Source organism: Buceros rhinoceros, unplaced genomic scaffold (assembly GCF_000710305.1).
Source record: "Buceros rhinoceros silvestris isolate BGI_N320 unplaced genomic scaffold, ASM71030v1 scaffold9952, whole genome shotgun sequence".
Taxonomy (NCBI): Eukaryota; Metazoa; Chordata; class Aves; order Bucerotiformes; family Bucerotidae; genus Buceros; species Buceros rhinoceros.
Window position 1 is genome coordinate 51,584 of NW_010398311.1, and position 23,356 is coordinate 74,939.

The 23,356-nt window shown below is 39.6% G+C and overlaps 1 protein-coding gene across 4 annotated transcripts in view; it reads right to left on the reverse strand.

Moving 5' to 3' along the window:
- ELAVL2 (ELAV like neuron-specific RNA binding protein 2) overlaps positions 1 to 23,356 on the reverse strand; it is a 52,297-nt gene that overhangs the window by 3,616 nt on the left and 25,325 nt on the right. For all 4 annotated transcript variants that reach the window (XM_010131059.1, XM_010131058.1, XM_010131057.1 and 1 more), the window contains 3 exons: positions 21,977 to 22,080; positions 3,905 to 4,058; positions 1,264 to 1,489 (listed from right to left, as the gene is read on the reverse strand). In XM_010131059.1, the coding sequence (XP_010129361.1) occupies positions 1,264 to 1,489; positions 3,905 to 4,058; positions 21,977 to 22,080 (484 nt within the window). The remainder of the gene's footprint in view (positions 1 to 1,263; positions 1,490 to 3,904; positions 4,059 to 21,976; positions 22,081 to 23,356) is intronic.

Here is a 23,356-nt window from a genome sequence, read left to right on the forward strand (position 1 = left end):
CAGAATTAATATTGAACACAGCTGAGTATCTAGGAACAAGTGCACTCAGAAAAACTCATGGCATCAGCAGGCCAGACTTGCCAGAATGCCGTATCATGATCATATTTCACATAATGCACTTGGGTCCATCCTGCAAGTGCAGCTTCTGCCATTATGCTCTCTGCCTACGGAACAATGGCAAGCCTACTTTTAGTCAATATTCAGCACAGAATTTAAATTAATCCTTTTATTCCCTTTTATTAGAAGTGGTAAAAAAAAATCCACCAAATACTGACTGAAATTGGTTATCCCTTCCCTTAGGACAGAGAGCCTACTCTAGTGCTGACCTTTGCACCCGAGAGACACTTGCAGAACATAAAGCTGAAAGGTACAGTCCATGAACTCTGAATATTTGGCCTAAAAGCAAGAGTAGCCAACACAGAGCTTTTGAAGTTTGGTATATTCTCTTTGACGCAAACTACCAGCTGATTATATTTCTTGAAAAATAAAATAGAAACTGTTTGACTATAATACACGTTTAACACATTCCAGTCACATAGCCCAGGGGCAGAGGGTGGGAAGAAATGATCTAAATCACTGAAAAAAATCCAAGGTACTCATGAATGTAGATAATACAATATTTGTTTCCCTTTGTTCTCACCATCTGTCATTTTCAATTCACCAAATATCACAGGAACTGAATGACTGTATTTTCAACATGATGGGAACATATCTCCGCAAAAAATACATGCAGAAAGTATTTGAATAGTCTTCATTACAGAGTTTGTAATAAGAGAGGACAAAGTGTGGCATGCATCATTTATACAATTGACCAGGAAAAAAACTGAAAGCCAGAATGGGTGGGAAGGATAGGGGGTGGGAAAGAGGAGGCTGGCTGTGGCAAGCCATATGGCTAAGAGGAAAACAGAATTGCCTAGGACAATGTTAACTGAATCAACTTGCACATTAATCAACAATAATCTAGGAAATTAAAAATAACTTTTAAAAAGGGACTTTTTTTTTAGTGACTGTGTAGAAGAAAGACATCATCTCAGTTTAATTCTAATTAAGCAGGTTTATTAGATACTGAAATGTTATCAATAGGATGGAATGCATTTTTGCTTTTAGCTTTAGTGTTGGAGGGCATAGCGGAAGTTCAACATTTTCGCGTTTCATACACAGAAAGCAGACAAGCAGGGAAAGGAAAGAACAGAGGGAAACAAACAGGCTCATGGGAACATGTGGCTTCTGGTACAGTTGCATGTAAGTACGTATCTGACTTACCTGAAACGCTGAGCCTGCTGAGCTAGAGGTGCTGGATACCTTCTGTTTGGAGAATGGTACAGCTGGGAAAGGATGGCCTGATTGGTTTTTTGGCTTGGATTGTTAGCAAACTTAACAGTGATGGGCTCTGTGGCACCTGGAGGTTTCTGGCCATTCAAGCCCTTGATAGCTTCCTCCGCTTCAATTCGTTTGTCAAACCGGATAAATCCCACGCCCCTTGATACCCCTGCACAGGGTGAAGGAAGCACATAGTAATCAATGCTGAAACTCTAGAATATTAGATCTTAATATTTGATTTGCAAAGCCAATTGCTATGAACACATGGTTACTTGGAGCTTATTAGAACTGAACTTCTGCTCAAAGAAAAAAAAAATTAACTGACCTAAGACACATTTGAATAGAAAGCTTGGAAGTTGAGAGAAAACAGAGTGGAGGCAACGTAAACTTAATGACCCAAAGAGTAATTCCAAAACAAAGCAATTTTGACAGGGATGGAGGTGAATCCAGAACCAGCTGCACTGTACCTCTGTTCAGTTACGCTACTCTGCAGTATCTAAATTCACAGTTACTAAATAGCTTAGGCACCTGCTCCCTAGCAGCAAGAGACTGCTTATGCACTCCTGTAGCATCCCTTGAAGCTCCCTGTTAAGCAAATATGCTAAGAGGACAAAGAAAGGGAATTATGGCCCTAATGGTCCATGGTCGCCTCTAAGCAAAAGACTGAGTTTCAGCATATCACCATACTTTTGTAGGTGTAATTTAAAGACCTTAGGGCACTGGCCATGGGCCTTAGATTCTTCCTTGATATATCTTGTCTTCCTCAAAGACAATATGATCAGCAACTGTTTATGGAAAAATCTTAGGAACGCCTCAAAATTTTATACTGTGTCAATACTTGAACCAATCAACACTAAAGCTACTACAGCCAACACTAGTTAGTTGCATGTTTTGTAGTAATACTCCTAAATCCACTTAGAGACCCCTTACATTTCAATTCATGCATAAACAGACAAGTTAGACACTTTGTCCTCACTTGAGAAAGACATTAACGACAAGAAATGTATTCTGTTCATAAACAATGACAATTTAAGCCATCAAAGTGACAATGAGCAGGCGTAAGAAAGCTTCAAAGCGACAAATGTCACAGCTTCAACTTTGCATTTTTCATCTGTCAGTTTAAGTCACAACCTTATTATTCATACCATTTTGAGTCTACCTCTTCCAAATTACTAAGGAGGAGGAGGGAAGAAAGCTTAAAGCTGAACAACAGTCTATGCCAGAAAACTACTGTGCACATACCAGGATTTACAAGTACTTAGAATTACAGTACACATTTAAAAGTTTAATTACTTATTTGGCCCAGTTGTCAAATCCCACCACTTCTATGCATGAATATATGGGAACCTATTGTAAACAGCTATTTACTGCACAAAGACTGGAAATCTGACCTGCAAATCTCCCACTTCTATTAAGACAGACAGTATTTGGCCTTTAGCTTTCTTTTGCCTGCTTCTCTACACTCTCAAACTCACACTATTAGAACACTCTAAGTATTATATGTCAATATCGTGATTTGTGTTAACATAATGGAATTGCAAAGGAGTACATACAAGGTCTTCTACAGGTCAGCCAAGTGTCAAACACTGGCATGCATAATTCCTTTCAAAGTCTCTTTGAAAACTCTATCATGTCCTACAGCCGAAAGCTGTTTGTCACCCATGACGACATGTGACTTTGAAAAAGTACTACTACACAAAAAACACAAGCTAGCTTATTATTCAGGGAATAATTACATGAGTAAATGAAGTCTTCCATCCCACAGCCCTAGTTTTTTGGAAAGACGAAGATTTGTAGAGCTCTGCTTCCTCTGTATCTTGTGCTTTGCACACTCAATACTTTTGACATTTCATGCGATTGCTTATTTTTGGAACAGGCCTGATGGAACCAGCTGAGGCAGCAAATTATAAAGCTCCTCAAGATTAGCCACTTGAGCCAGCAAAGACACATGCGTTACTGACCAGGTCTTAAAAGTAACCACAAGAGTGTCACTGACACCCACTCAGAGGTTAAGACACGTACTGTAGCACCACACCTAACCTGCTAGCACTCAGTTCTTTAAGACACTACTAAGCAGAGAACTTACATGGCTCCCAAGGAACTCAAAGTCCACGTTCTTCAGTGTGCCTTACGTTAATGAGGCAAAAAGTCTTTAGGAGCAGTTACCAGTCTGGGTCTTTGTAGTCCTAGCCTCTGAGAACCAGCTGTGCATTTCTGCACAATGTTTAATTTTTTTAAAAAAGTTTATTATTAAACTTTAATAGTATTTTTTAAGGCACATAGGGACTATTTTCACACAGCAGCTTGGAAAGCAAGATTATAGCAGCTGTAAATTTATTGCAAGCCATGAAAGAGGCTTCAAACCTGCACACCTTCAGGCTGGAAATTACTCAAGCTGGCTCAGTACGCTCCACAATCTATTTTTGTCTATGCATATTTATGATCAATTCCAGGAGAAAATTGCATTTTCTGGCCTACATACACCTTTCATACATTCTGGAGACGAGACTATCGTACTGAAAGGTGAAGTGTTTCTTAAAGTGCCAGTCCAAAAACAAGAGAAAGGGCAAAACTGCCTACTTACCAGTGACTTGGTCAACCAGAATACGAGACGTAATAATGCGTCCATATTGGGAGAAGAGCTGTTCCAGTTCTTTCTGGGTCATTGTTTTTGGAAGTCCACTAACATATAGATTTGCATCTCTTATAGAAGCCGAACTTGGTCGCGCATAGGAAACCTTAGGAAAAAGTAAAAAACACTAGAAATCAAATACTTTTAAAACAGCTGAACTGCGACAATGTCATCTGTTCTGAGATAGTGAAGTGTTTTTAGGGGCAGCTAGAAAGGTTACTTGCAAAGCCAGTTAAATGATTTTTGGTGCTACCTTCTAGGAAACCACTGAAGGAACGCAACACAGACCATGCAGGAGAAGCTGTCTACATGAACTCATATGTACGTTAAGGAGTACTTTCAAATAAAGGAGAAAAGCTAGGTACACACTCTAGCAAGCCTTGGTGGAAAAAAACGGTTCTCAGCTAGCTTACTGTAAGAATAATAATAAAAAAACCGAACAAATTTAAGAAGCTCCAAAAATGTTTTCTTCTAAATTACAAGCAAAAAGCATTAAAAAAAATTACAAGAATAAAGACTCCAGCTTGATTTCTAAATCAAAAACACACAGTTGAAAGCACTTAAAAGATTTGCAAGTGTTTTTCAAGTGCCGTGCCCTTTGTACACGTTTTGAGCTTGCCATCAGACAACACACAATCATTCAAGAGATGAAGATAAACTCTGTTACATCACTTTTATAGGCCTAAGAATAGGCAGAAGTAGGAATGCAACTTGAACTTCAGTGTTCAGCAGCTTACCTATTTCTGCAATGCAAAGGTCTTACAACCAAATACCAAGTAAGAGTAAGCTTTTCAGGTCCTTTTGGACAGAAGTTTTTGCACGCTGCCTCAAAGCGTCATTCAGGAATGTTTTATTATCAATCAACCCTTAGATGCATGCTACAAAACCAGCATATTGCAGAGTTCAGTATCTCTCACTGAAGTCTGTACAAGCAGTTTATCCTTATTACAGGTAAGATTAGAACAGAACATCCATGCTGGTGGAACACGGCAAAATACTTTATGTGGGGTTTTCACGGTAAAAAATGTACAGGTGAAAAGAAGCCTCAAGAAGTGGTCAGATTTCTCTCTCCTTCCCTCCCTACAACACAGGATCATCCAACTTCAAGCAGCTGGAACTTTATACTTGTATCTTTTGCCTAATTCTTTGACACTTAGTCTTCCCTCTGTCTCATTTCCATGCAGATCAGCAGACTCTTAAGACTCCAGTGGAAGCAAAACAAAACAGGCAGTTGACACAGAGCATGCTGGAGACTAAACAAGCAGTACCCTCAGTATTGGTGTGATCATTGAGTTCCACTCAGAGGCTTTATCTTCCAAAGGTGGCTGCACAGGGCTGACTTACAAAACTTGTAGCTGTCCAAGATAACATACCATCGAACACAATGCCCTATGAGCCACAGTGCCTTGCTCTTCAACATAAAAGTCACACAATAGCTGGAGACCTGTGTTCCAAGTGCCTGTCTCTTGATCCCCACCCCTCTTGGCAGCTGGGAATAACCTCAGCCTTTTCTCCTCACTGTATTTTTTTTGTGAGGATGTGCAAATTTAATTGTAATAGAAAAGCTGACAGTGCCCAGGTCTACAGAAGGAATGACAGGATCTCTGTTTCCATATAGTGTTTCAACCCCAGTAAAGTTGCATAAAAGAATGGTTTGTTTTCCACTGGGGCTGAGCCAGTGGATTTAGTCATCTTTCAGCTACATGCCCTCTCACTTTTTAAATATTATTAGAAATATGCACTAGGCACAGAGAGCTCATGAAAATTACCACTATCAAGGTGTACCACCCTTCAGCAAAAGGTGATTCGGTGTCTATGACGCTAATTGTGAAAAAACAACCAACCAAAAAACCAGACCCAATAAAAAACCAAAACATACTGCTGACATCTGGTCATGGCAGGAACCTCCTACAAGACTCTGGACAAATCTTTCCTCCTCAGCTTCTCACATCAGAGGGACCTCTTCTATAAGCCAGTCATGTACCCAGACAATGAGTATTTTCCAATAAGCTAAAAGGTTTTTTTTTTTCTTTAAAAATATTTGTGGTCTCTTGAGATTTTTCCACAATACATGTTGATCAGAAAGTAGTAACTTCCATTTTGAAGACTAGCTGGCAATTGAGAGGTTAGATTTTCTATTTTGACTTGTTTCTTGCTATTTAAGAAAGACAACACAGGATTATTCCTAGAAGACAGTATCAGCTACTAGCTAGAGTCAGATTCACACAGCAGGAGTGTTCAGGACTTAAATGCCTGTAACCTACCACAGGAAGCCTCTCTAATTATCAGAACTGTAGTAGTGAAAAGTGATTACAGCCATTTTGCAGCACCACAAGTGATTTATTCATATACTATGCAGCACCTCTTTAAATTACGGCAGTGATGGAACCTCATAAACTGCTGGAAACAAGACAGCAGATAAGTGTTACAAGAACAGCAGTTGTGTTCGTGCATGTGACAGAACACTTGATTCCCAAGAGCCTGTCACAAGACAGATGAGAAATTTAACAGGTCCTTCGGGAAAGAAAAATACGTAATTCTGATTTCTCAAAACTTGCTAGAGAGCACTGAATACTCAAGTCCAAATCTCATCAGTAACATTATCTTTCAGAGGAAGAAAGACGAGACGTGACTGTTGTATCATTTATTATTTTTAACTAACCACACCTTTTCATTAGATGAATATTTGCAAATTCAAGGACCACAAGTACCAGTGAAGTACAGAAATCAAAATGAGGGGAAAGCACAGTCCTGCAAGTCGAACAGAAGGAGAATCAGATCTCAGCTACCAGCTGTGTGGCAGACTGACACAGCTAGGTCAAGTGACTGATTTTGCCAGTCTTCTGCCAAACCAAAGTTTCATAAAAACGGGTTCTTTTTTTCTTGAAATGGTAAATCTACTGCCGGTATACAGCTGTGCCCACAAAGCCCAATACGTGCAAGGTGTGTTCAAAACCATATTTTTTTAAATTCTGTATATTCAACCCTCACGTTACATACATCCATATTTGCAAGAACCTTTTCTGTATGTTAAGAGTAATTTTCCTATTCTTCTACAGGCTTATGATATTCCCAGGTGTACACAAGAGTCTGAGAGGTAAGCTGCAGAGACAGGAAGAGAGAGAGAAAACCTTGACTGCGTTAAGCCACAGAAGCAGCAAGGACAGTGATGGCTGGCTACCCCTGTGGTAGAAAACTACAACAGCTATGGAATGAAAGCCCACTTAGCTATGAGATTCTTCAACAAAGCTCCATGTCACACTTGGCAGGATGATCTTAAGGAGACTCAAGGCAATAAAATCCCAAACTAACAAAACAAAGCAGTTTTGTACACTGAAGACAGTATTTTTAAAAAGAAACCCTTCCATGCCCCCAAATTTAACTCTACATGGTAGGAGGGCAAAGCAATAAAGTCCATTTTACAACTGAATACAGTGAACTGTTCCTGATGTAAAGTTTGCCACCAACAGAAGCAAGGAAGGACAGGCACTACTTAGAGATAAACTAGATCAGGAAAGATGTATAGCTCCATGCATCACTGGCACATCTCAATTTTATCTGTCAGTTTTTAATTCTCTCTGGAACTGACATACACTGAAAACTGTTCTATAAAGTCCTATTTACGACAGATATAATGCATTTGGTCAGGTCCTTTGGAGAGGAGTCAGAATACCTGGAAGCAATCATCAGTTAAGGGAAGAAAGAAAAACAGTGACTTTGTGATTAACAAGAAGGCTACGCGCTGCTGGTCAAAAAACATTTCACTAATGAGAAACTACAAAAAAAAAAAAGACGTATTTTGGACTTTGTTAGCTTTGAACTCACGAATGTGTGTTACTGTTTTATAAGCATGCATCCTTGCAGGCACTCAGAACAGCAGTTGCCTCACAAACTCCTTTTAAACAGGATAAAAGTAGTCTGTACAAATAGAAGACACCAAAACCTCTAAGCCGTACTTTTCAGCGCTGTTGTTTTCTCAGTCTCCAAACTATCTAGACTCTGCTCTAGAAACAGTTCTGTAAATGTTAATAGATTAAATAGCTCCATTCCTTAAGTGATCTAATGCAGTAATCAGACCTTCTATCCAGCTGCCCACTGCTGTCAAAGTCATTCTCATTCAACACATTAGACAGAATAAAATCTAGGTAGTGCAACATAAGCAGAAAAAAAGAGATTTAATTATTTATTAATTATTTTATTTATTAAGAGAGGAAGACCCAAACATAAAAAGCAAAGGAAATCTTAAAATCAATCAAGTGACCTGTGAGGCAATGCTTAATACCTAAAACCCCTTTCCTTTCTGGTCAGTGACATTAAGGTAAGCTAGAAGAGGATTAACTAATCCACACAATCTGCCTGATCCACAGTTCAAGTTCAGTAATGCTGAGAATGAAATTTAAATTCTCCCTTCTTACTCATACAGCACCCTGATGGACCTCCCCAGTGACTATCAGGAAGCAGCACAGGGATGGGATACCACAATTCTTAGGAAGCAGACTGCCAGAGCAGCTTTAGAAGTCTAGAAACCATATTTATGTCCCTGCTCACCATCTCCAATGACTGAAGGATCATCTCCAAGACAAAGGTCCATACTTTGTCTTTCCTAGCAAGCATGAAATCAGGAAAAGATGGCTGGGGGATCTCTCAGATGAACAAGGAATTAATCTCCAACATAAAAAATGTGTACAGGAGGTGGAATCAGGAATACATAAACAATGCCTAATCATGCACGGATGAGACTAAGAAAGCTAAAGCCCACCTAGATTTGAATTTGAAAGATCAGAGGGGGAACAAAAAAGATCTATAAAAATATGCTGGCAGCAAAATGAAGACTGCAGAAAATGTGAATCCACTGGTGAACAGGGCAGGGGAACTGCTGACCAGGGACACAAAAAAGGTCAGGATACTTAATACTTTCCTTGCCTCAGTCTTTACCAGTGAAAATGACCCTCAGGGATCCCAGGCCCATGAGACAGTCTGGAAGAAGGAATACTCACCCTCAGTACAGCAAGATCACACTGAGTGTTTAAACTGCACAGACCAAAGTCCTCAGGGCCTGAAAGGCTGCCCCAGCAAGTGCCGAGGGAGCTGATGGATGTCACTGAAAGGCAGCTCTTGGTTGTCTTTGAAAGGTCATGAGAAACAGGGAGATTTCTGAGGAGTAGGAGGAAGCAGGTACTACCCATCTTCAAGTGTGCCAAGAAAACTCTCTTGTTCTCTGGGCAACAATAGGCCAGTCAATCTCAAGTCTCCAGGAAGGTGATCAAGGAACTAATTATGAAAATCTCATTGTATAAATAACAAGAAAGTGACTGAAGTAGTCAGCATGGATTTATAAAAGGGAAATTATGTCTGACCAATCTAATAGTCTTTCACAATGACATGATTGCCTTGGTGGACAAGTGGAGAACAGTGGATGCTGTTTATCTCAATTTTAGTTAAGACTTGACACTCTCTCTCACAATATCCTCATAAAGTAAACATTAAATACATCTCTGCATACTGAAGGACGTACTAGATCAGTATTGAGAACCTAGTAGTTAAGTGGGACAGTGACGTAGACTGAAAATTGGCTGAACTGCCAGGCTCAGTGGTTTGTGATCTGTGGCATGAAGTCCAGTTGGAGGCTAGTCACTGGCCTTCATTGATACAGATCCAATATTGGTTAACACTTCCACTAGTGACCTGCATCATGCAGCAGAGTGCACAGAAACTTCACAGATGATACAAAACTTGGAGCAGTGGCTGATAGGCCAGAGCGTTTTGCTGCCATCCAGAGGGACCTCAACAGACTGGAGAACGGGCAAACAGGAACCTCAAAGAAGTTTAACAGGAAAAGCAGAGTCCTCCCCATGAAGAGTAACAATCCCAGGTAACAGTGCATGCTGGGAGCACACTGGCTGAAAAGCAGCTTGGCAGAGAACCTTGGAGCCCAGGCTGACCGTGAGCCAAGAATGATCATGGGTCAGAATGCAGCCTTGTGACAAAGATGTTCAACAGCTACTTGTGCTGCATTAACAGCATTACCAGCAGGTAACGGGAGGTGATCCTTCCTCTCTACTCTGCACTGGTGAGACACTTCTGGGTGGCTGTCTGTAGCTCTGAGTTCCCCAATACAATACAGACATTTACAACTACAGTGAGCTGAGAAAAGGGCCAGAAAAGTGGTTAAGGGACTGGAGCATTTCTCAGGCAAGAAAAGGCTGAGAAAGCAGGGGTTGCTCAGTCTGGAGAAAAGGCAGCTCAGCAGGATCTTAGCCATAACAGTCTGATGAAGAGAGTTAAGATGGAACCAGACTCCTCCTGTAGTATCAAGTGACAGGACAAGAGGCAATGTGCACAAACTGAAACAGAGAAAAAAGCTGATTTGGAAGTCCCATGTAGAATTCATTCCATAAGAAAACACTTTTTCATGGTAAACCCTGGTCAAGCATTGGAAGAAGTTACTCAGATTGCAGTCTACCTCTGGAGACGTTCAAACCCAGCTAGACAGAGGCCTGAGCAACCTGCTTATGGTGAACCTGAGAGGCTTCCAGAGGTGCCCCCAACCTCTGCCATTCTGATATTCTCCAACGTGTAATAAAACCTAAGGAAACTCTTTGAAATAGACTTCTACACAGAGCCTGGAAGTAACCTGATTCAAGTCAAGGTAACAAAGCCAGGAGAGAGGACTCCCACTCATCTTTTCGTATCATTTTATCAATGATACAGTCATTTTCCCTTTATTCCTTCCAAGAAGAATTAAAAATAGTGACACCGTATTCCAAGGAGGAATTCACAATGGTGGACACCTGCTGTCACATATCAAGAATACAAACTCACTCTCAGCCTTTCAGGACAGGGGAAATCCACAAAGAATATTTGTTAATGTACAAGTTTACCCTATGCTACAGAACAAGTATCTGTCAAGATATATAAACCACTATCTACAAAACTCTCACCTTTCCTCTGTCAAATGAGTATGAATTATTTCAGTGACAGTTGATCCAGTGATGTCTGTAGCTCATGTCCTAGTTAGTAAAAGCTATTTGGAATAGAGCAATTTAATGAAAGTGAGCGAATGAAAGCAATAAACTCTAACCAGTAAATACTACTACTACAAGTTCAGTTTCAGTGTCATTCCTTTTAAATTCCTAATGTGTGTTTACAAGGTATTTTTCACATAACCCCACGACAGATTACCCTACATGAAAGCATTCCAGTGACTGTCCTCTGTATCTTCACTCATGCGTACGGAATCTGGGTAGACTAGTCACAGGACTAACATACAAACTGAAATCAGTACTAATACTCAAACACTACCTCTATCCATCCTACTAAGCATCCCAAGTTCTGGCCAGGCAAGAAACCTGAAAGTAATACAGAATTTCAGAAACCCAATGTAACTAAAGTTTGACTTTCTTTGGCAAAACAATATTAGTGACCTGTGATTGCTGCAAGTCACCATCACTAGAGAAAAACAAGGACACCACAAAATGTTACTGGCATAAGGAAACTAATTCCCACACAAAAGAAGCTTGCTTAGAGTATGGAATATAGAGCTTCTATTCATTATGAAGTCAAAGTGAATCTATTTCATTTGTGATACAGATTTAAAGCAGAGTCTCCAGATTCATCTCCCTACCTGTTTCCTGTCAGTTTGCCCATTCAATAATTACTTGCCGATAGTTCTAGACTGTCTCTTCAAGCAATATACATATGCTCTGAATTAACTTGTGCTAAAATGTACTTCCACAGCTACTTCAACAGGTGAATATTTAATAAATATACATTAAGGTTATGTCATGTCAAAAACATTGAACATAATGCAAGTCAGAAAGCAGCCAGAAAGCCTACAGTTTTAAATATTTAATGATGACACACACTGTACAACACTGAACACAGCTACTCTGGAGACACCAATTTAAAAACAATTTCACTCGAATTTTCCACTGCAGTTAGTAGGAAATACACTTGTTTCTAGAAATGCAAACACTACACCACCATATCCAAGTATTTTCACTGCTTTTAATCTTTCATTTCTTAACATCAATATGAGCTGACTTACAATTTAAGTCAAAACTGTGAAAGTTAGGTTAAAAAAGGGAGTTGCAAAAAAATTAAAGCAATCCAGTCCCTATAAATGAATGTTTCAGTTTCTTACTATCTGCTATCACCTTCAGACACTTCGGCACCATACTCCCATCTTTTTTTATCTTATAGCTTAGTAGTTTAGTGGGCAAACAGAATATTTGTATTACTTGCCAGAAATTTAGGAAAAAATGATATCAAATTCTAAACACTGCTACTTAAGGTATTCTCACAAATCTTTAAATCTGAAATCTTTACATGTTAAAAATCACATTTCAGTAAGTGTTTAGATTCAGTAACTTCCAGAGTAAAACTTTCAGCTTAGAACACTGCTTCCATTATGGAGAACACCCAGTTATTTTAAAATGCATTTTTCAGTTGGAAAAAACAATGCAACAAAAAGCATCTGGATAAATTACCACCCAGTGCAGGTGAAAACGGGTTAAATCTTTGTGCCAGGGAAAACATTAGGAATATATAAGCCCCCTTGGCAAGCACAATAAGAAAAAAAGGACTTATTTGATTTTGTTACAGCAATGTTCTCAGAGGCCAATGTGGAGGCAAGTGTTCTTAACTTGCACTTAACAGTGTATGAGACACCATGACTCAAGAACTGTTCCTCTTTATTTGATTTTTAGTAACAAGATGCTGCACCACAGAGCAGAGACCACGTCTCAGCTCTCACCAGCCAATGACAGGTCATTGTCTGAAACAGGAGAGCACATTGCTGTATATTCATCAAGTTTACTTCCCGCCTCCCCTCAAATGAAAGATAGTTCCATTCCAAGCAAAGCATGAAGACCACTTTTCCCAGCGTACACAAGACTGCCTTGTTAAACATGATCATGCTGAGCTGAGTTCAAGCTTGTGGCAGCATTTGTTTCTGTGGGCAAAGCAAACTGGAAACATCACAAGACTTCCCGCTGTAAAGCCAATTTAGACTTGATTGTAACTACAAAACCACACTATTCAATAGAGCTTCACTTACGGCCTGTCCTGTAATAGGAAACACATTCAAAATATTGACATAGAAGTAACAGCCTTTCAAGCACTACCATCAGAACAGGTTTTGCTATTTTAGTCTGTGTCCCATGAAGAGTGGCAGCTCTGACAGCTACAACCAGTGCCAGAGTCACTGACCTGAGGTCAGCCATGCGATCTACAGTTGTTCTGTGTCCATGCAGCTGAGACCACAAATAGACCAACCTGACGGTTTGTTCCTCCACAATATAAATGCAATTAGAAGCAGATCTGGCCATGAAGTAGTAACTGCTGGGTGATCATGATGAGCTACGCTTCAAAGAAAAATGGCCATCAGTACACCGCCCTGATATCAGAGCTTTCTTTTCAAGCACTGCACAGAAGAGGATATATTCACAAGGGACCTGTAAAGTCAGTAATTGTCTCGGGATATTACAGCACAGAGTTGCTACACGCACTCTTGACAGAAGATCCCTTACAACTTTGACTCACACAAGGAGAGCCACACTGGACAGTGTCCAAATAAACAGCTGAGCTAGAAGAGCATTCCTTTACAAGCAGACCTAAACTGTGATGTTCGAAGTTATTACTGATGGCACAGCAGTTCACATGAGCATTACTAGCCAGCACAGGAGTACCTATATGTTATAAAACTCTTCCTTTGAACCAGAATAATTCTATCTAGATAATATGAATCTGTCGAAGAGCTGCAGGCTAACTGCAGCCAACCAACTAAGACACACAACAGGAAGTCAGCATGAGTTGGGGGCGGTGGGGGGACACAAGGATGTGTTTTTCAAAATGAAGGAATGAACTCTCTAAAGATAACTTCCACTGAAATAAAGTTAAGTCTCCTTATAGATGTAGCTTCTTGCAGTTTTTAATTAACTGCTTGCAGGTGTACTTTTCCTGAGTATCACCTTCACTCTTAAGCATGTTAGTGCACAATATGGACAGTGGATATAAGGTCTCCAGCATCTGAGGCTTTCACCATTTCTCAGATTAGTTATCAAAGAACATTGCTGATAGAATGAGTACATACTGGAGCTCAGAAAGATTTTTTAACTTCTATTCCTCTTTGACCATGTTTCTGTATTTGACTCTTCTCAGTCAGGAAGCAACCACCATAGCCATGTTTGCTACTCGCCTGCAGCACTGCCCGTATGCACCCTGCTTTCCAGGGTACAGTGGGTCAGAAGTCCAAGCTCCACAACAAAGCTAGAAAACTGAGCTAGGTGCTTAGATTATCTGGATCAGCATTGAATCTAAGGGAAAAAAAAAATCTGGTTTCAATTCTGGCCAAGTTCCAGATCACCATATTTTAATCCACTCCTCTCTTATCTTCGTGATTTCCTCAGAACAGGCCATGACCTAGTCATTATTAAAGCATAGGCAACAGAAAGTTCAGCACAGCAAAGCAAGTTTTAAGAGGAACATAGACCATGAGCAGGTCTCATCTTTATGAGAAACCTGATGAAGGCCTGGGACAGCAGCAAGACATTAAAGGCAATCTTCTTGAGATTAAATGTTTTGTAAGAAAGCCTGGGATTCTCCAGCCCGGGAAGCACTTACTCCCAGTACTTTTTCCAAGGTTACCTTGAAATGTAATACTGAAACACCCCGTTGAAGACAAGATCTTTCCCTGTATGCTGAAGACTCATTGTGTAAAGCATGTGAGCACTCATGTTGGCATAGGTAAAAACAAACCCATGGTCTTTCACTAGGAAGTCATCAACTCATCTTCCCTGTCACCATTAAGGCAGACATCACACCATGAGTTTTCTAATAAAATATGGCGAGTTCTCATCACTAGGCAGGAACAATAATGATCAACAAGAGTATCAAATTCAATACACATGGCAATAACAGGTCTGACCAGAGCTACAGTTTCAACAGAGACTTTAATGGGCCCTCCCTTCCTCCACCCTATACTGAAAGCACCCAGCTCCAAGGATGCCCTTTGTTCTGGATTCAAGGAGCCTTGATTCTAGCTCAGTGTCACACTCTTGGATAATGCTGTGTTATCCAAGAGAAACATCTTTCATTCGGAAAAACAGCACTAAAACAGAGGATGAAAATTATGCATTACAAACACAGAACAGCAATTATCTTGTTTTGCCTTTAGAATAGTCAATATAGAATAACATTTTAAAGTTTGCAGTCACAGCCATTACTGTCTCTTAAAAAAATAAGTAGTACTTGACTTAGAATCTAAGTACAAAGAAAAATAATAAACAAAAGATTCAGTCCACAAACTTTTTCAGTTTTCTGCTTCTGGTTTTCTCCAAGTCCTTCCTCCAGACACTGCATTCCTGATTGTGATCTGATGAACACTCCCCTCCTCACTCAATGCCCATCAAAAATTTCAGACACTTCCAACAAAAAAAACAAACAAAAGATTTCATACTTTAGAGGACAAGAGTTCACAGGATAATATCTAGCTCTGCACAGGAATAAGACAGACAAGAACAGAATCTCAAAACAGCACATCCGAATTCTCATTCTGCTTTTGGAGTTGAGGTGAATCTGTTGACAAGTTTTCCCTTCTGAAGGAAATGAGACACTTCAACTAACTTCTCCGTGTTGTATCTAGGGAGCTGCTGCTGACAGAGACACTGGTAAGCACATCCCTTGGGTCTCTCTTACATTATTCATTCTACAGACGCACCTTACAGAAATGCACAAAACATCTATTCATTTTTACTTACAGCTACCACTCCACTGGAATATCTTACAACCTTTTAGAAAAACTATTACTGTGTGGATGAAAAACACAGGCAATATTTAATTAAAAGTCAAAAAAATGCTGAAAGCCTCTAGCATAGAGGTCAATTTGTCTCCGCACTTCCATAATTTCAAAAATAAATGCAGCCATATTTTACACAATAGTAAAAGCAGTCTTATAGAGAAAAGAAGTTTTGGATTTAAAAAAACCACCCAGGCAGATCTCTATGCCTGGCATTTTGGAACCACATAGAAAGCCGTATCCTCCTTAAAGGACTTTCCACAGCATGCAGAGGATAGAAGACACATCACTGATCTCAGCAGTAACAAGCAGGTTTTTGTTGGCTTTCTTGGCTTTTTGTGCTTGCATAGAGCTTGGCTTTTGAGCAATGCTTGCAGTCTTCCTTCAGTCACATACAGTACTTGTGGCCCCTTCTAACATCTCCATTTCTGTGTCAGAAACCCTCTGTGCAAGGCTCAGAAAGGACCTTACTGCATCACTGAGGTTTTTGGCTGCAAACCTACTCAGCAGCCCTAGAGTCTGCACTGGTCTAAGGATCCTCTGCCCCAGGGCAAGCAGGGACAGACCCCCTGCAAGAAACTGTGATCAGCTGCAAGACAGCACATGGTTGTCAAAGGTGAGATTAGCGCATTTTCTAGTTTATTTTGATATTCTGTGTTATTTAACTCAAAGTGGTTGGACATTAATGAACAACCTTGTGCCCATAATGTGCTTTACAGGAAGTAACAGCAATATGCATTCAGAAGTGAATCCTTCTCTCAATATTATTAAGCAACATGAAAAATAAGCATCCAGCTTAAGCTGATTAAGTAACATTCAAAGTCTGAGGAGATTTTAAATTCCATGAAGAACAAATTTTACCTGGGGGTGAAAAGGCATGTGTGGGGTGGGGGTTTAAAATGGAAATGCTGTCAAAGCTTTAACTGTAACACAGTTAAAAGATTGTATAATTACCATTTATGTAACTCCTGCAGAAATTTAACGGGAAAAAAAACCACCTTTACCTTTGTTCCAAGACAAATTATTTTTCTGCTTCAGATCTGCTACAGCACTTCAATTTTACCTTGCAAATGTAGTCCAGAGGTATTAATTGCCCTGTCAAGACCATTAAAGGTCTGGCACCATGCTCGCTCTCTCAATCTTTGCTGATTGATAGCATCAGTAAAACTCACTAGCTTTAATTAAACCTCCAAATAGGATCCCCTTTTGCTACTCACTAGATGAATGTTCTTTAGCGCTGGAAGAAAAAAAATTAAGACAGCAGGGAAGGTTTTGCTCACCTTCACAGCTCACTTGCCTCTGGTATTTTAATAGACTTTTTTTTCCCCACAACTCATTTTATTGCTCCCCAGGTATACTAGTTAATGAAAAAATTACTACAAAGATTGACACCACTAAAATTTTCCTCTACAAATATCAACGGTGAAGACAGGAACAATTCTCAATCTTAACTGCTGCACTAACTCAAATCAACCTACGTTTCATTCTTCAGCATTTTGTTATTTACCATTTAGTGTTCACAGCATTTTCAAGAGTACTATCACAGGTAGTAGTTCGTAAGAGTGGACAATCTTGAGCAGTTAAGTTACAGGATAATTCCTCTAAAATGAATCTTATTGTAAACCTAAGCAATGGTTCCAGGCACCGAGTGAAATTACATTTCATAACGCCAATTTTTAAGAACACTCCACCTCAGAGGACACTAATGAAGCTGTGGCATATCGCTCACTTAAAGTCTTCCCTTGCTGTACTGTACTTCTCTGGGCATCTGTAAAGCTGATAGTCCAGTATTCAGTCTTCTGCTGAAGTCCTAACTAGCTCTTCTCATTACACAGCTTTCTACAGTAGAGCAGTTAACTAGGTGATGATGCCAAAGTAGGACATCTGTGCCTGTAGCCAAAGAATTTGTCAGATTTCACTCCAACAGGAACTTGGCAGAATGTTACATGTTAAGCCTAATTTTATATTTTTTTAAAATATATGCAAAGTTATGAAGGAGTGGGAAGAAAACCTACAGATTTAATACTTTAGATAAAATATTTCTTAAATCTCTATTCCCCTGACAGGTGATAATTACCCATGTAAACACCCTAATAGTCCAAAGAACTGAAAAGAGGAAATCTTACTAAATCTGATTTTAAAGAAGCACTCAGCTGCATAAAAATACAGCTAGATAATCAACGCTGTCTTAAAAAAAAGGACAACTTCCAGGCCTCTAGCCTGCACAAACTATTTTCTTTTCCCATTCCTATGCCTATTTGTACACATGTGTATACATGTATCACCAGCATTAATGAGTAAGAAAACCACCTGCTAGCTCCAGGCTCTGCCACTTCAGGCCCTCTCACACTGAAGAGGGAGCTGGGGACAGGACAGTGGGAAGCTCCTCAGCCCCAGTTTACCTGGCAAGGGAGGGACATCCTCTGCATTACTGCCATCTGCAGTGTCCCCTTGGCAGCTACAATCCAAAGAGACCATACCCATCACTCAAGTACTCCAGCATCCACAGAGAAAATCCAAAGAGGTTTTCCTGTATCCTCCTGCTAAATCCAATCTGCTACACCTAATCTAGGCAAACGGCTGCTTCCTATTCAGCATTTTATACAACAGCATGCCACTTTAACAATAGGCCCACTTCTCCTTAAACCAAGAATCTGTCTAAGTCTTACACCACACTGAAAGATAGTCCTACTCAGATAATCTCACAGTAAATTCACCTGTATCTTTTTTTTTGAGTTTTCCCAAAAGCAAGGGGAGGGGAAGGCACTGAGGATTCTCCCTCTCCCAAGCAGCAGCCAAGCCAACAAAACATCCACTTGATTTTTTTCATGTGAAAGTCAGTGATTTATATGCTGCTTGCTCCTCTAAGTGTTCCACATTTGGGAAGAACTGATCTTTTCAGGACAACCTAAATGAAGAAAGTCATGGACAAGCAAGTGGGTAAGCAGGAAAATAAATAAATCACTCCAGGCACAGAAATCTACATGTTTACTGGCTCTTAAAAAGAACAGAGCTGCTTCCCAGCAGCATCTTCCAAATGAGAAGCCACAGAAAACATTTTGCTCTAAGATACAACTTGTTTTCACACTAAAGTTGCATAATTAAATGAAGCCCAAATTTCACAGGCTACCTGCAATTCAAATAAGGCTGTTTATATTGCAAATATACTGTAAACTATGCCACAGAGGGTATCATCTACTATGTGGGTTCAGGTGTTGAGCACACCTAGATATGCCTTCAACTTCAATGCATACCCACCCCACTGTTTTAATATTCAGGTAAAATCAGAAGGCAACACAACTGGCACCTGGTTAGACCAGACTAAGACTTCTATGACTTGCTTTGGAGGCATGGATCTGAAATTTTATTAAGGTACTTTGCAAATAGTTTAATGAAGTACTCCATAAACCATTTTACAGGATGTTCTTTTTAAAAGGATATCAGGGAACAGCTTTCATTAGTGCTACCCATACAGAAAAACTTAACCCAGCATTTTGCCAAAACACCTTTTCAATGTACTTTATTTCGAGAAAACAGTAGGTAACAATCCCTTTTAGGTATGACAGAAATATATCCAGTGACTAACAGGCTAGTACAGAAGCACTGGAACAGAGGTATGCGTCATGGCTGCAATCTGGAACATAACACATCAGGATCAAGGCAATTCCCTCTGAGTGGGAATGCTCTCAGTCCAGCCACATTGTGAGGGTCCATCACCTAACCAACGAGGTTCCTTCCAGTTTTGTAGGCTAACAGGAAACAGTTGCTTTCAACCCCTAGTCTAGTGAACTAATTAAACACTTCTACAAAAGTCCTAAAAATGTGCTAAAAGAACAAGCATCCAACATCTACCGTTTTTCAAAGGAAGGTATATATAAAAATCTCAGTGATATCCATTTTTAAAAAATGAAAGTAAGTCTATGGGTTGGATTCTGAGTCTGTTGAACAGATTTTTTCTTAACTCAAGTATCAACCCTGGACAAATAGGAACACAGTTATCTGTAAAATGAAAGTATTCTCTGCAAAGGTACTAAATTCTCATGACTCCCGCCACTCCAGATGTTGCCCCCAGAGGCAGCAAAGGCCTCCCAGATCACCTCCACCCCTGGTCAGTGGTGCCTCCAGGCTGACCTCAGGAATATGTAAATTACAAAGTGCTTCACAGTAGGATGGGCATTTCTATCACTTCATAGATGCTTTTGATTAGCTTCCTTTCAAATCACAGCCACACAAACATCTTTGTTTAGTGACTGAAGCAAATGTCTAATGTACAAATACCTTAGTCTTCAAACATATTGGGGATCCTCCTAGCCTCTGACTCTTCTGTAGTGGGGAAGGAGGTGAAGCCAGCCTCTTTAAACAGCATCTTGGGAGAATCCCATCACAAAATCATAGAATGATCTGGTTGCAAGATACCTTTAAGATCATCAAGTCCAACTATTCACCCTGCACTGCCAGGGTTCCTAAACCATGTCCCTCAGCACCACGCCTACGTGGCTTTTAAACACGTCGAGGCATAGGGACTCCACCACTGCCCTGGGCAGACTGTTCCAATGCTTCAGAATCAAAAGCCTTCTAACCAAAAAGAGACTTTATTTTGATGAAGAGGTCATTTTGGCTTGTGACAAGTCTAATATTTCAGATTTTTATTAGCTAAGGACATCTAAGGCACAAGTCCCTCAAAATTCACATCTGTCTCCTCTGTTTCCATTTTTTCCCAAACTTTTTTTTTTTACAATCAATTTTTAGTAGCAGAAATACAATGACTGCATTAATCACTGAAAAAGTTAAGAATCCATATACTGGCAGCATAAAGTAAGTTACTAGAAACCCCCTTAAGGGATCATTTTGATTTGGGAGACCTGGCTTGATTCCTTGATTCTCTGTCCTTTTCTGCAGGCTGTATAGTCACCAGAATTTCAAATTTATCACCTTGGCCAGATGCATTTTTTTTTTGTCCAATCCAAGACATTAAAGGCCAAGAGAGTACCCGCAATAGTACGGGAACAAACTCATTGCCTTTCTCAGCACTACCCAAAAGTCAGCTTCAAAGAACCTAGAGCATGAAATAACCTTCCTCAACTCTCCCCCAAAGCAGAAGGTAGGAGACTGCCTGTGGGCAAGAAGTCTGCCAGAGATACACAGGGAGCTTGCTGCAGCAAAGCATCTATCCACGTCTTCCATGCATTGTAATTTTGAGTAATGATTCAGTGTTTGTTAAAGCACAGAATTTAAGTTTCAAAAAGTGTAAGCCACTTCATTAAATGACTACAGAACAGGTCAGGCATTCTAACCATAGTTACTGTCCTCTTATTTTTGTCCCAGTCATCTTCAGGTGCCTCTGCACTATAAGTTCAAACCTTTTTAGAGATGAGCTTTCTTTCAGCTCAAACATGATCCTAGTTAGAGGGCAGTCGCTACGTAAGCCTTCAGCTAGCAAACCCTGCAGTTTAATGAGGGAGAAAGGGCTAGTTAGAACACGGGTTGCCTTCAGGCACTAGCGCCCTTGAAACATGTTGAAAAGTCTGCATTCCCTGAAAAACTATTTCCTCTCCTCTGAAGAATTCAGAGCCCAAACAGTTGCTCGAATTAGAATCCTCACTCTTCTGATAACAGATTAAGACAGTAGATGAGAAAAAGTAACCCTTAAGATTTCTGCTTCTAGAAATCAAACTGTATTTAGTAAATAACAGGTGCCGGAGTTACAACACAAACAAAAACCCAAGAACACCAGACATTAGAAGCAAAGACAGTAGAGGCTTAGGACTACAGTAATTAATAAATAGTCAAATCAGCTATCTAAGCATTTCATTTTAAGGATTCGTAAGAGAAACAAGACTAGCAACATAAGAGGGATTATTAATAAGCAAGTTATACCATCCCTTTTGAGAAAGTAAGGAGGGAGCATATAGTGCCATGTTCAGACTATATACAGTATTGCGTTTCTTCAACTAAAGCATACATTGAACTTTTCTCAGTTAAAACAATTCAAGCTCACACCTAAATAATTGTCAAGTGCATAAAAAGAAGTTTTCTATACCTTAGTTATAATCTAACTCTCTAAATCTGAACAGACTAAAAAGGACTAACCATCTGCTACATGGTGAAGGTCTAGTCTAGTCTATTGACATTAGCAAATGCTTAAGTTACACTTGGAAAGCGAAAACAAGCCGTCAGAGGATCAGTAAGTCAAAACACTTTATGTTTTGAAAATCGTAACTACATACTTTTATCGTTTTTGTTTGAAGTCTCAATCCATTCAGAGTGTTGATAGCCTTCTCGGCATCCTTGGGGTCAACGTAGTTCACAAATCCATAACCCAAGCTTTGTCCTGATTAAATAGAGAAGGAAGACGGCTTATCAGTACTGCAGTACTACACAATGGTTAACTAACAGCATTTAAAACCTATATAGACACACTGAGCAAAAATTGCTTCTATTAAAGGACAGTATCTTCCCCAGACAGCAAAGTTTCAAAGTCTCGCATATCTAATTTTTCCAGTAAATCTAGTGGGGTTTAACTAGCTTCTTCTTTTCCCATGGACTGCCCTAAGTGGAGAAATGGCTCCAGTACATTTAAAAAAAGACTTAAATTTCTGTGCAAAACAGGTTCAAAAGTTTGTTATGATCTGTTAGAGACTAAAGTAAGGGCAGGAGCTTCAAGGTTAAGACAACGTTATAAATCCACTACTCACTTTTGAACTTTAATTGAATGTAGAAAGAACAGTAGCAAAATTCTGGACCAGTGCTTGGAAATGAATGTGTTTCAAACATACTTCAGTATCAGAATTTGGGCCAGATTTCAAGCTAAACATTTCTACAGATAATATTCACATACTAAATAGAGCCTCTCAGTAACAAGCAGGCTCGTCTTTTCTCTGTATTCAAAACAACATTCCTATACTCAAAACAACTAATACAAGTAACTGTTCACAAACTAAGTATTACCTAAAGATGCAACATTTTCAGGTTCTTTTAGCATTGGCAATTCAGATGATAGATGTATAAAGCATTTTTAATTAGCTCTTCATCACTGAACCACAGCCCATTTCTAACAATGTTCTAAGCACTTACTGAACACTTGATTTTAGTAGTAGTCATCTCTTGACAACTTCAAAATCTAAAGTGTACCAGCCTTAACTAGCACACCCATTTAAAAATATTTTTAGTGCATAAGTTTTTCTACCTATTTGCATTCTTAACACAGCAAAAGGATACCACTTAGTAAGAATACTAGCCTTCAGTAGTACGGACCTTTTCAGAAACACTCTCCCATACTCCCTGAGCTTTATTTTTTTTTTTTAAGAAGCAAAGAAAGAGGCTCAAAAACCAGTCAAAAAAAGCCAGATATCCAGTATCTAATTCACAAAATGCTTAATTGACAAGGTTAGCTTGGAGATACAATATAAAAGGATAAACAGTATTACACACAGCACATAGGGCAAATTCATATATTGCCAGCAAGCATATAAAATAGTACACAGAACAAAAAAAACTTACCGGAAGTTTGTAATTAAAACAAGACAAGAGAAGGTTTAGTAACAAACCCACCACTGCTGACATTCATAATTTTGTACAAATTAGTGTATCACAGCACCAAAACAGAA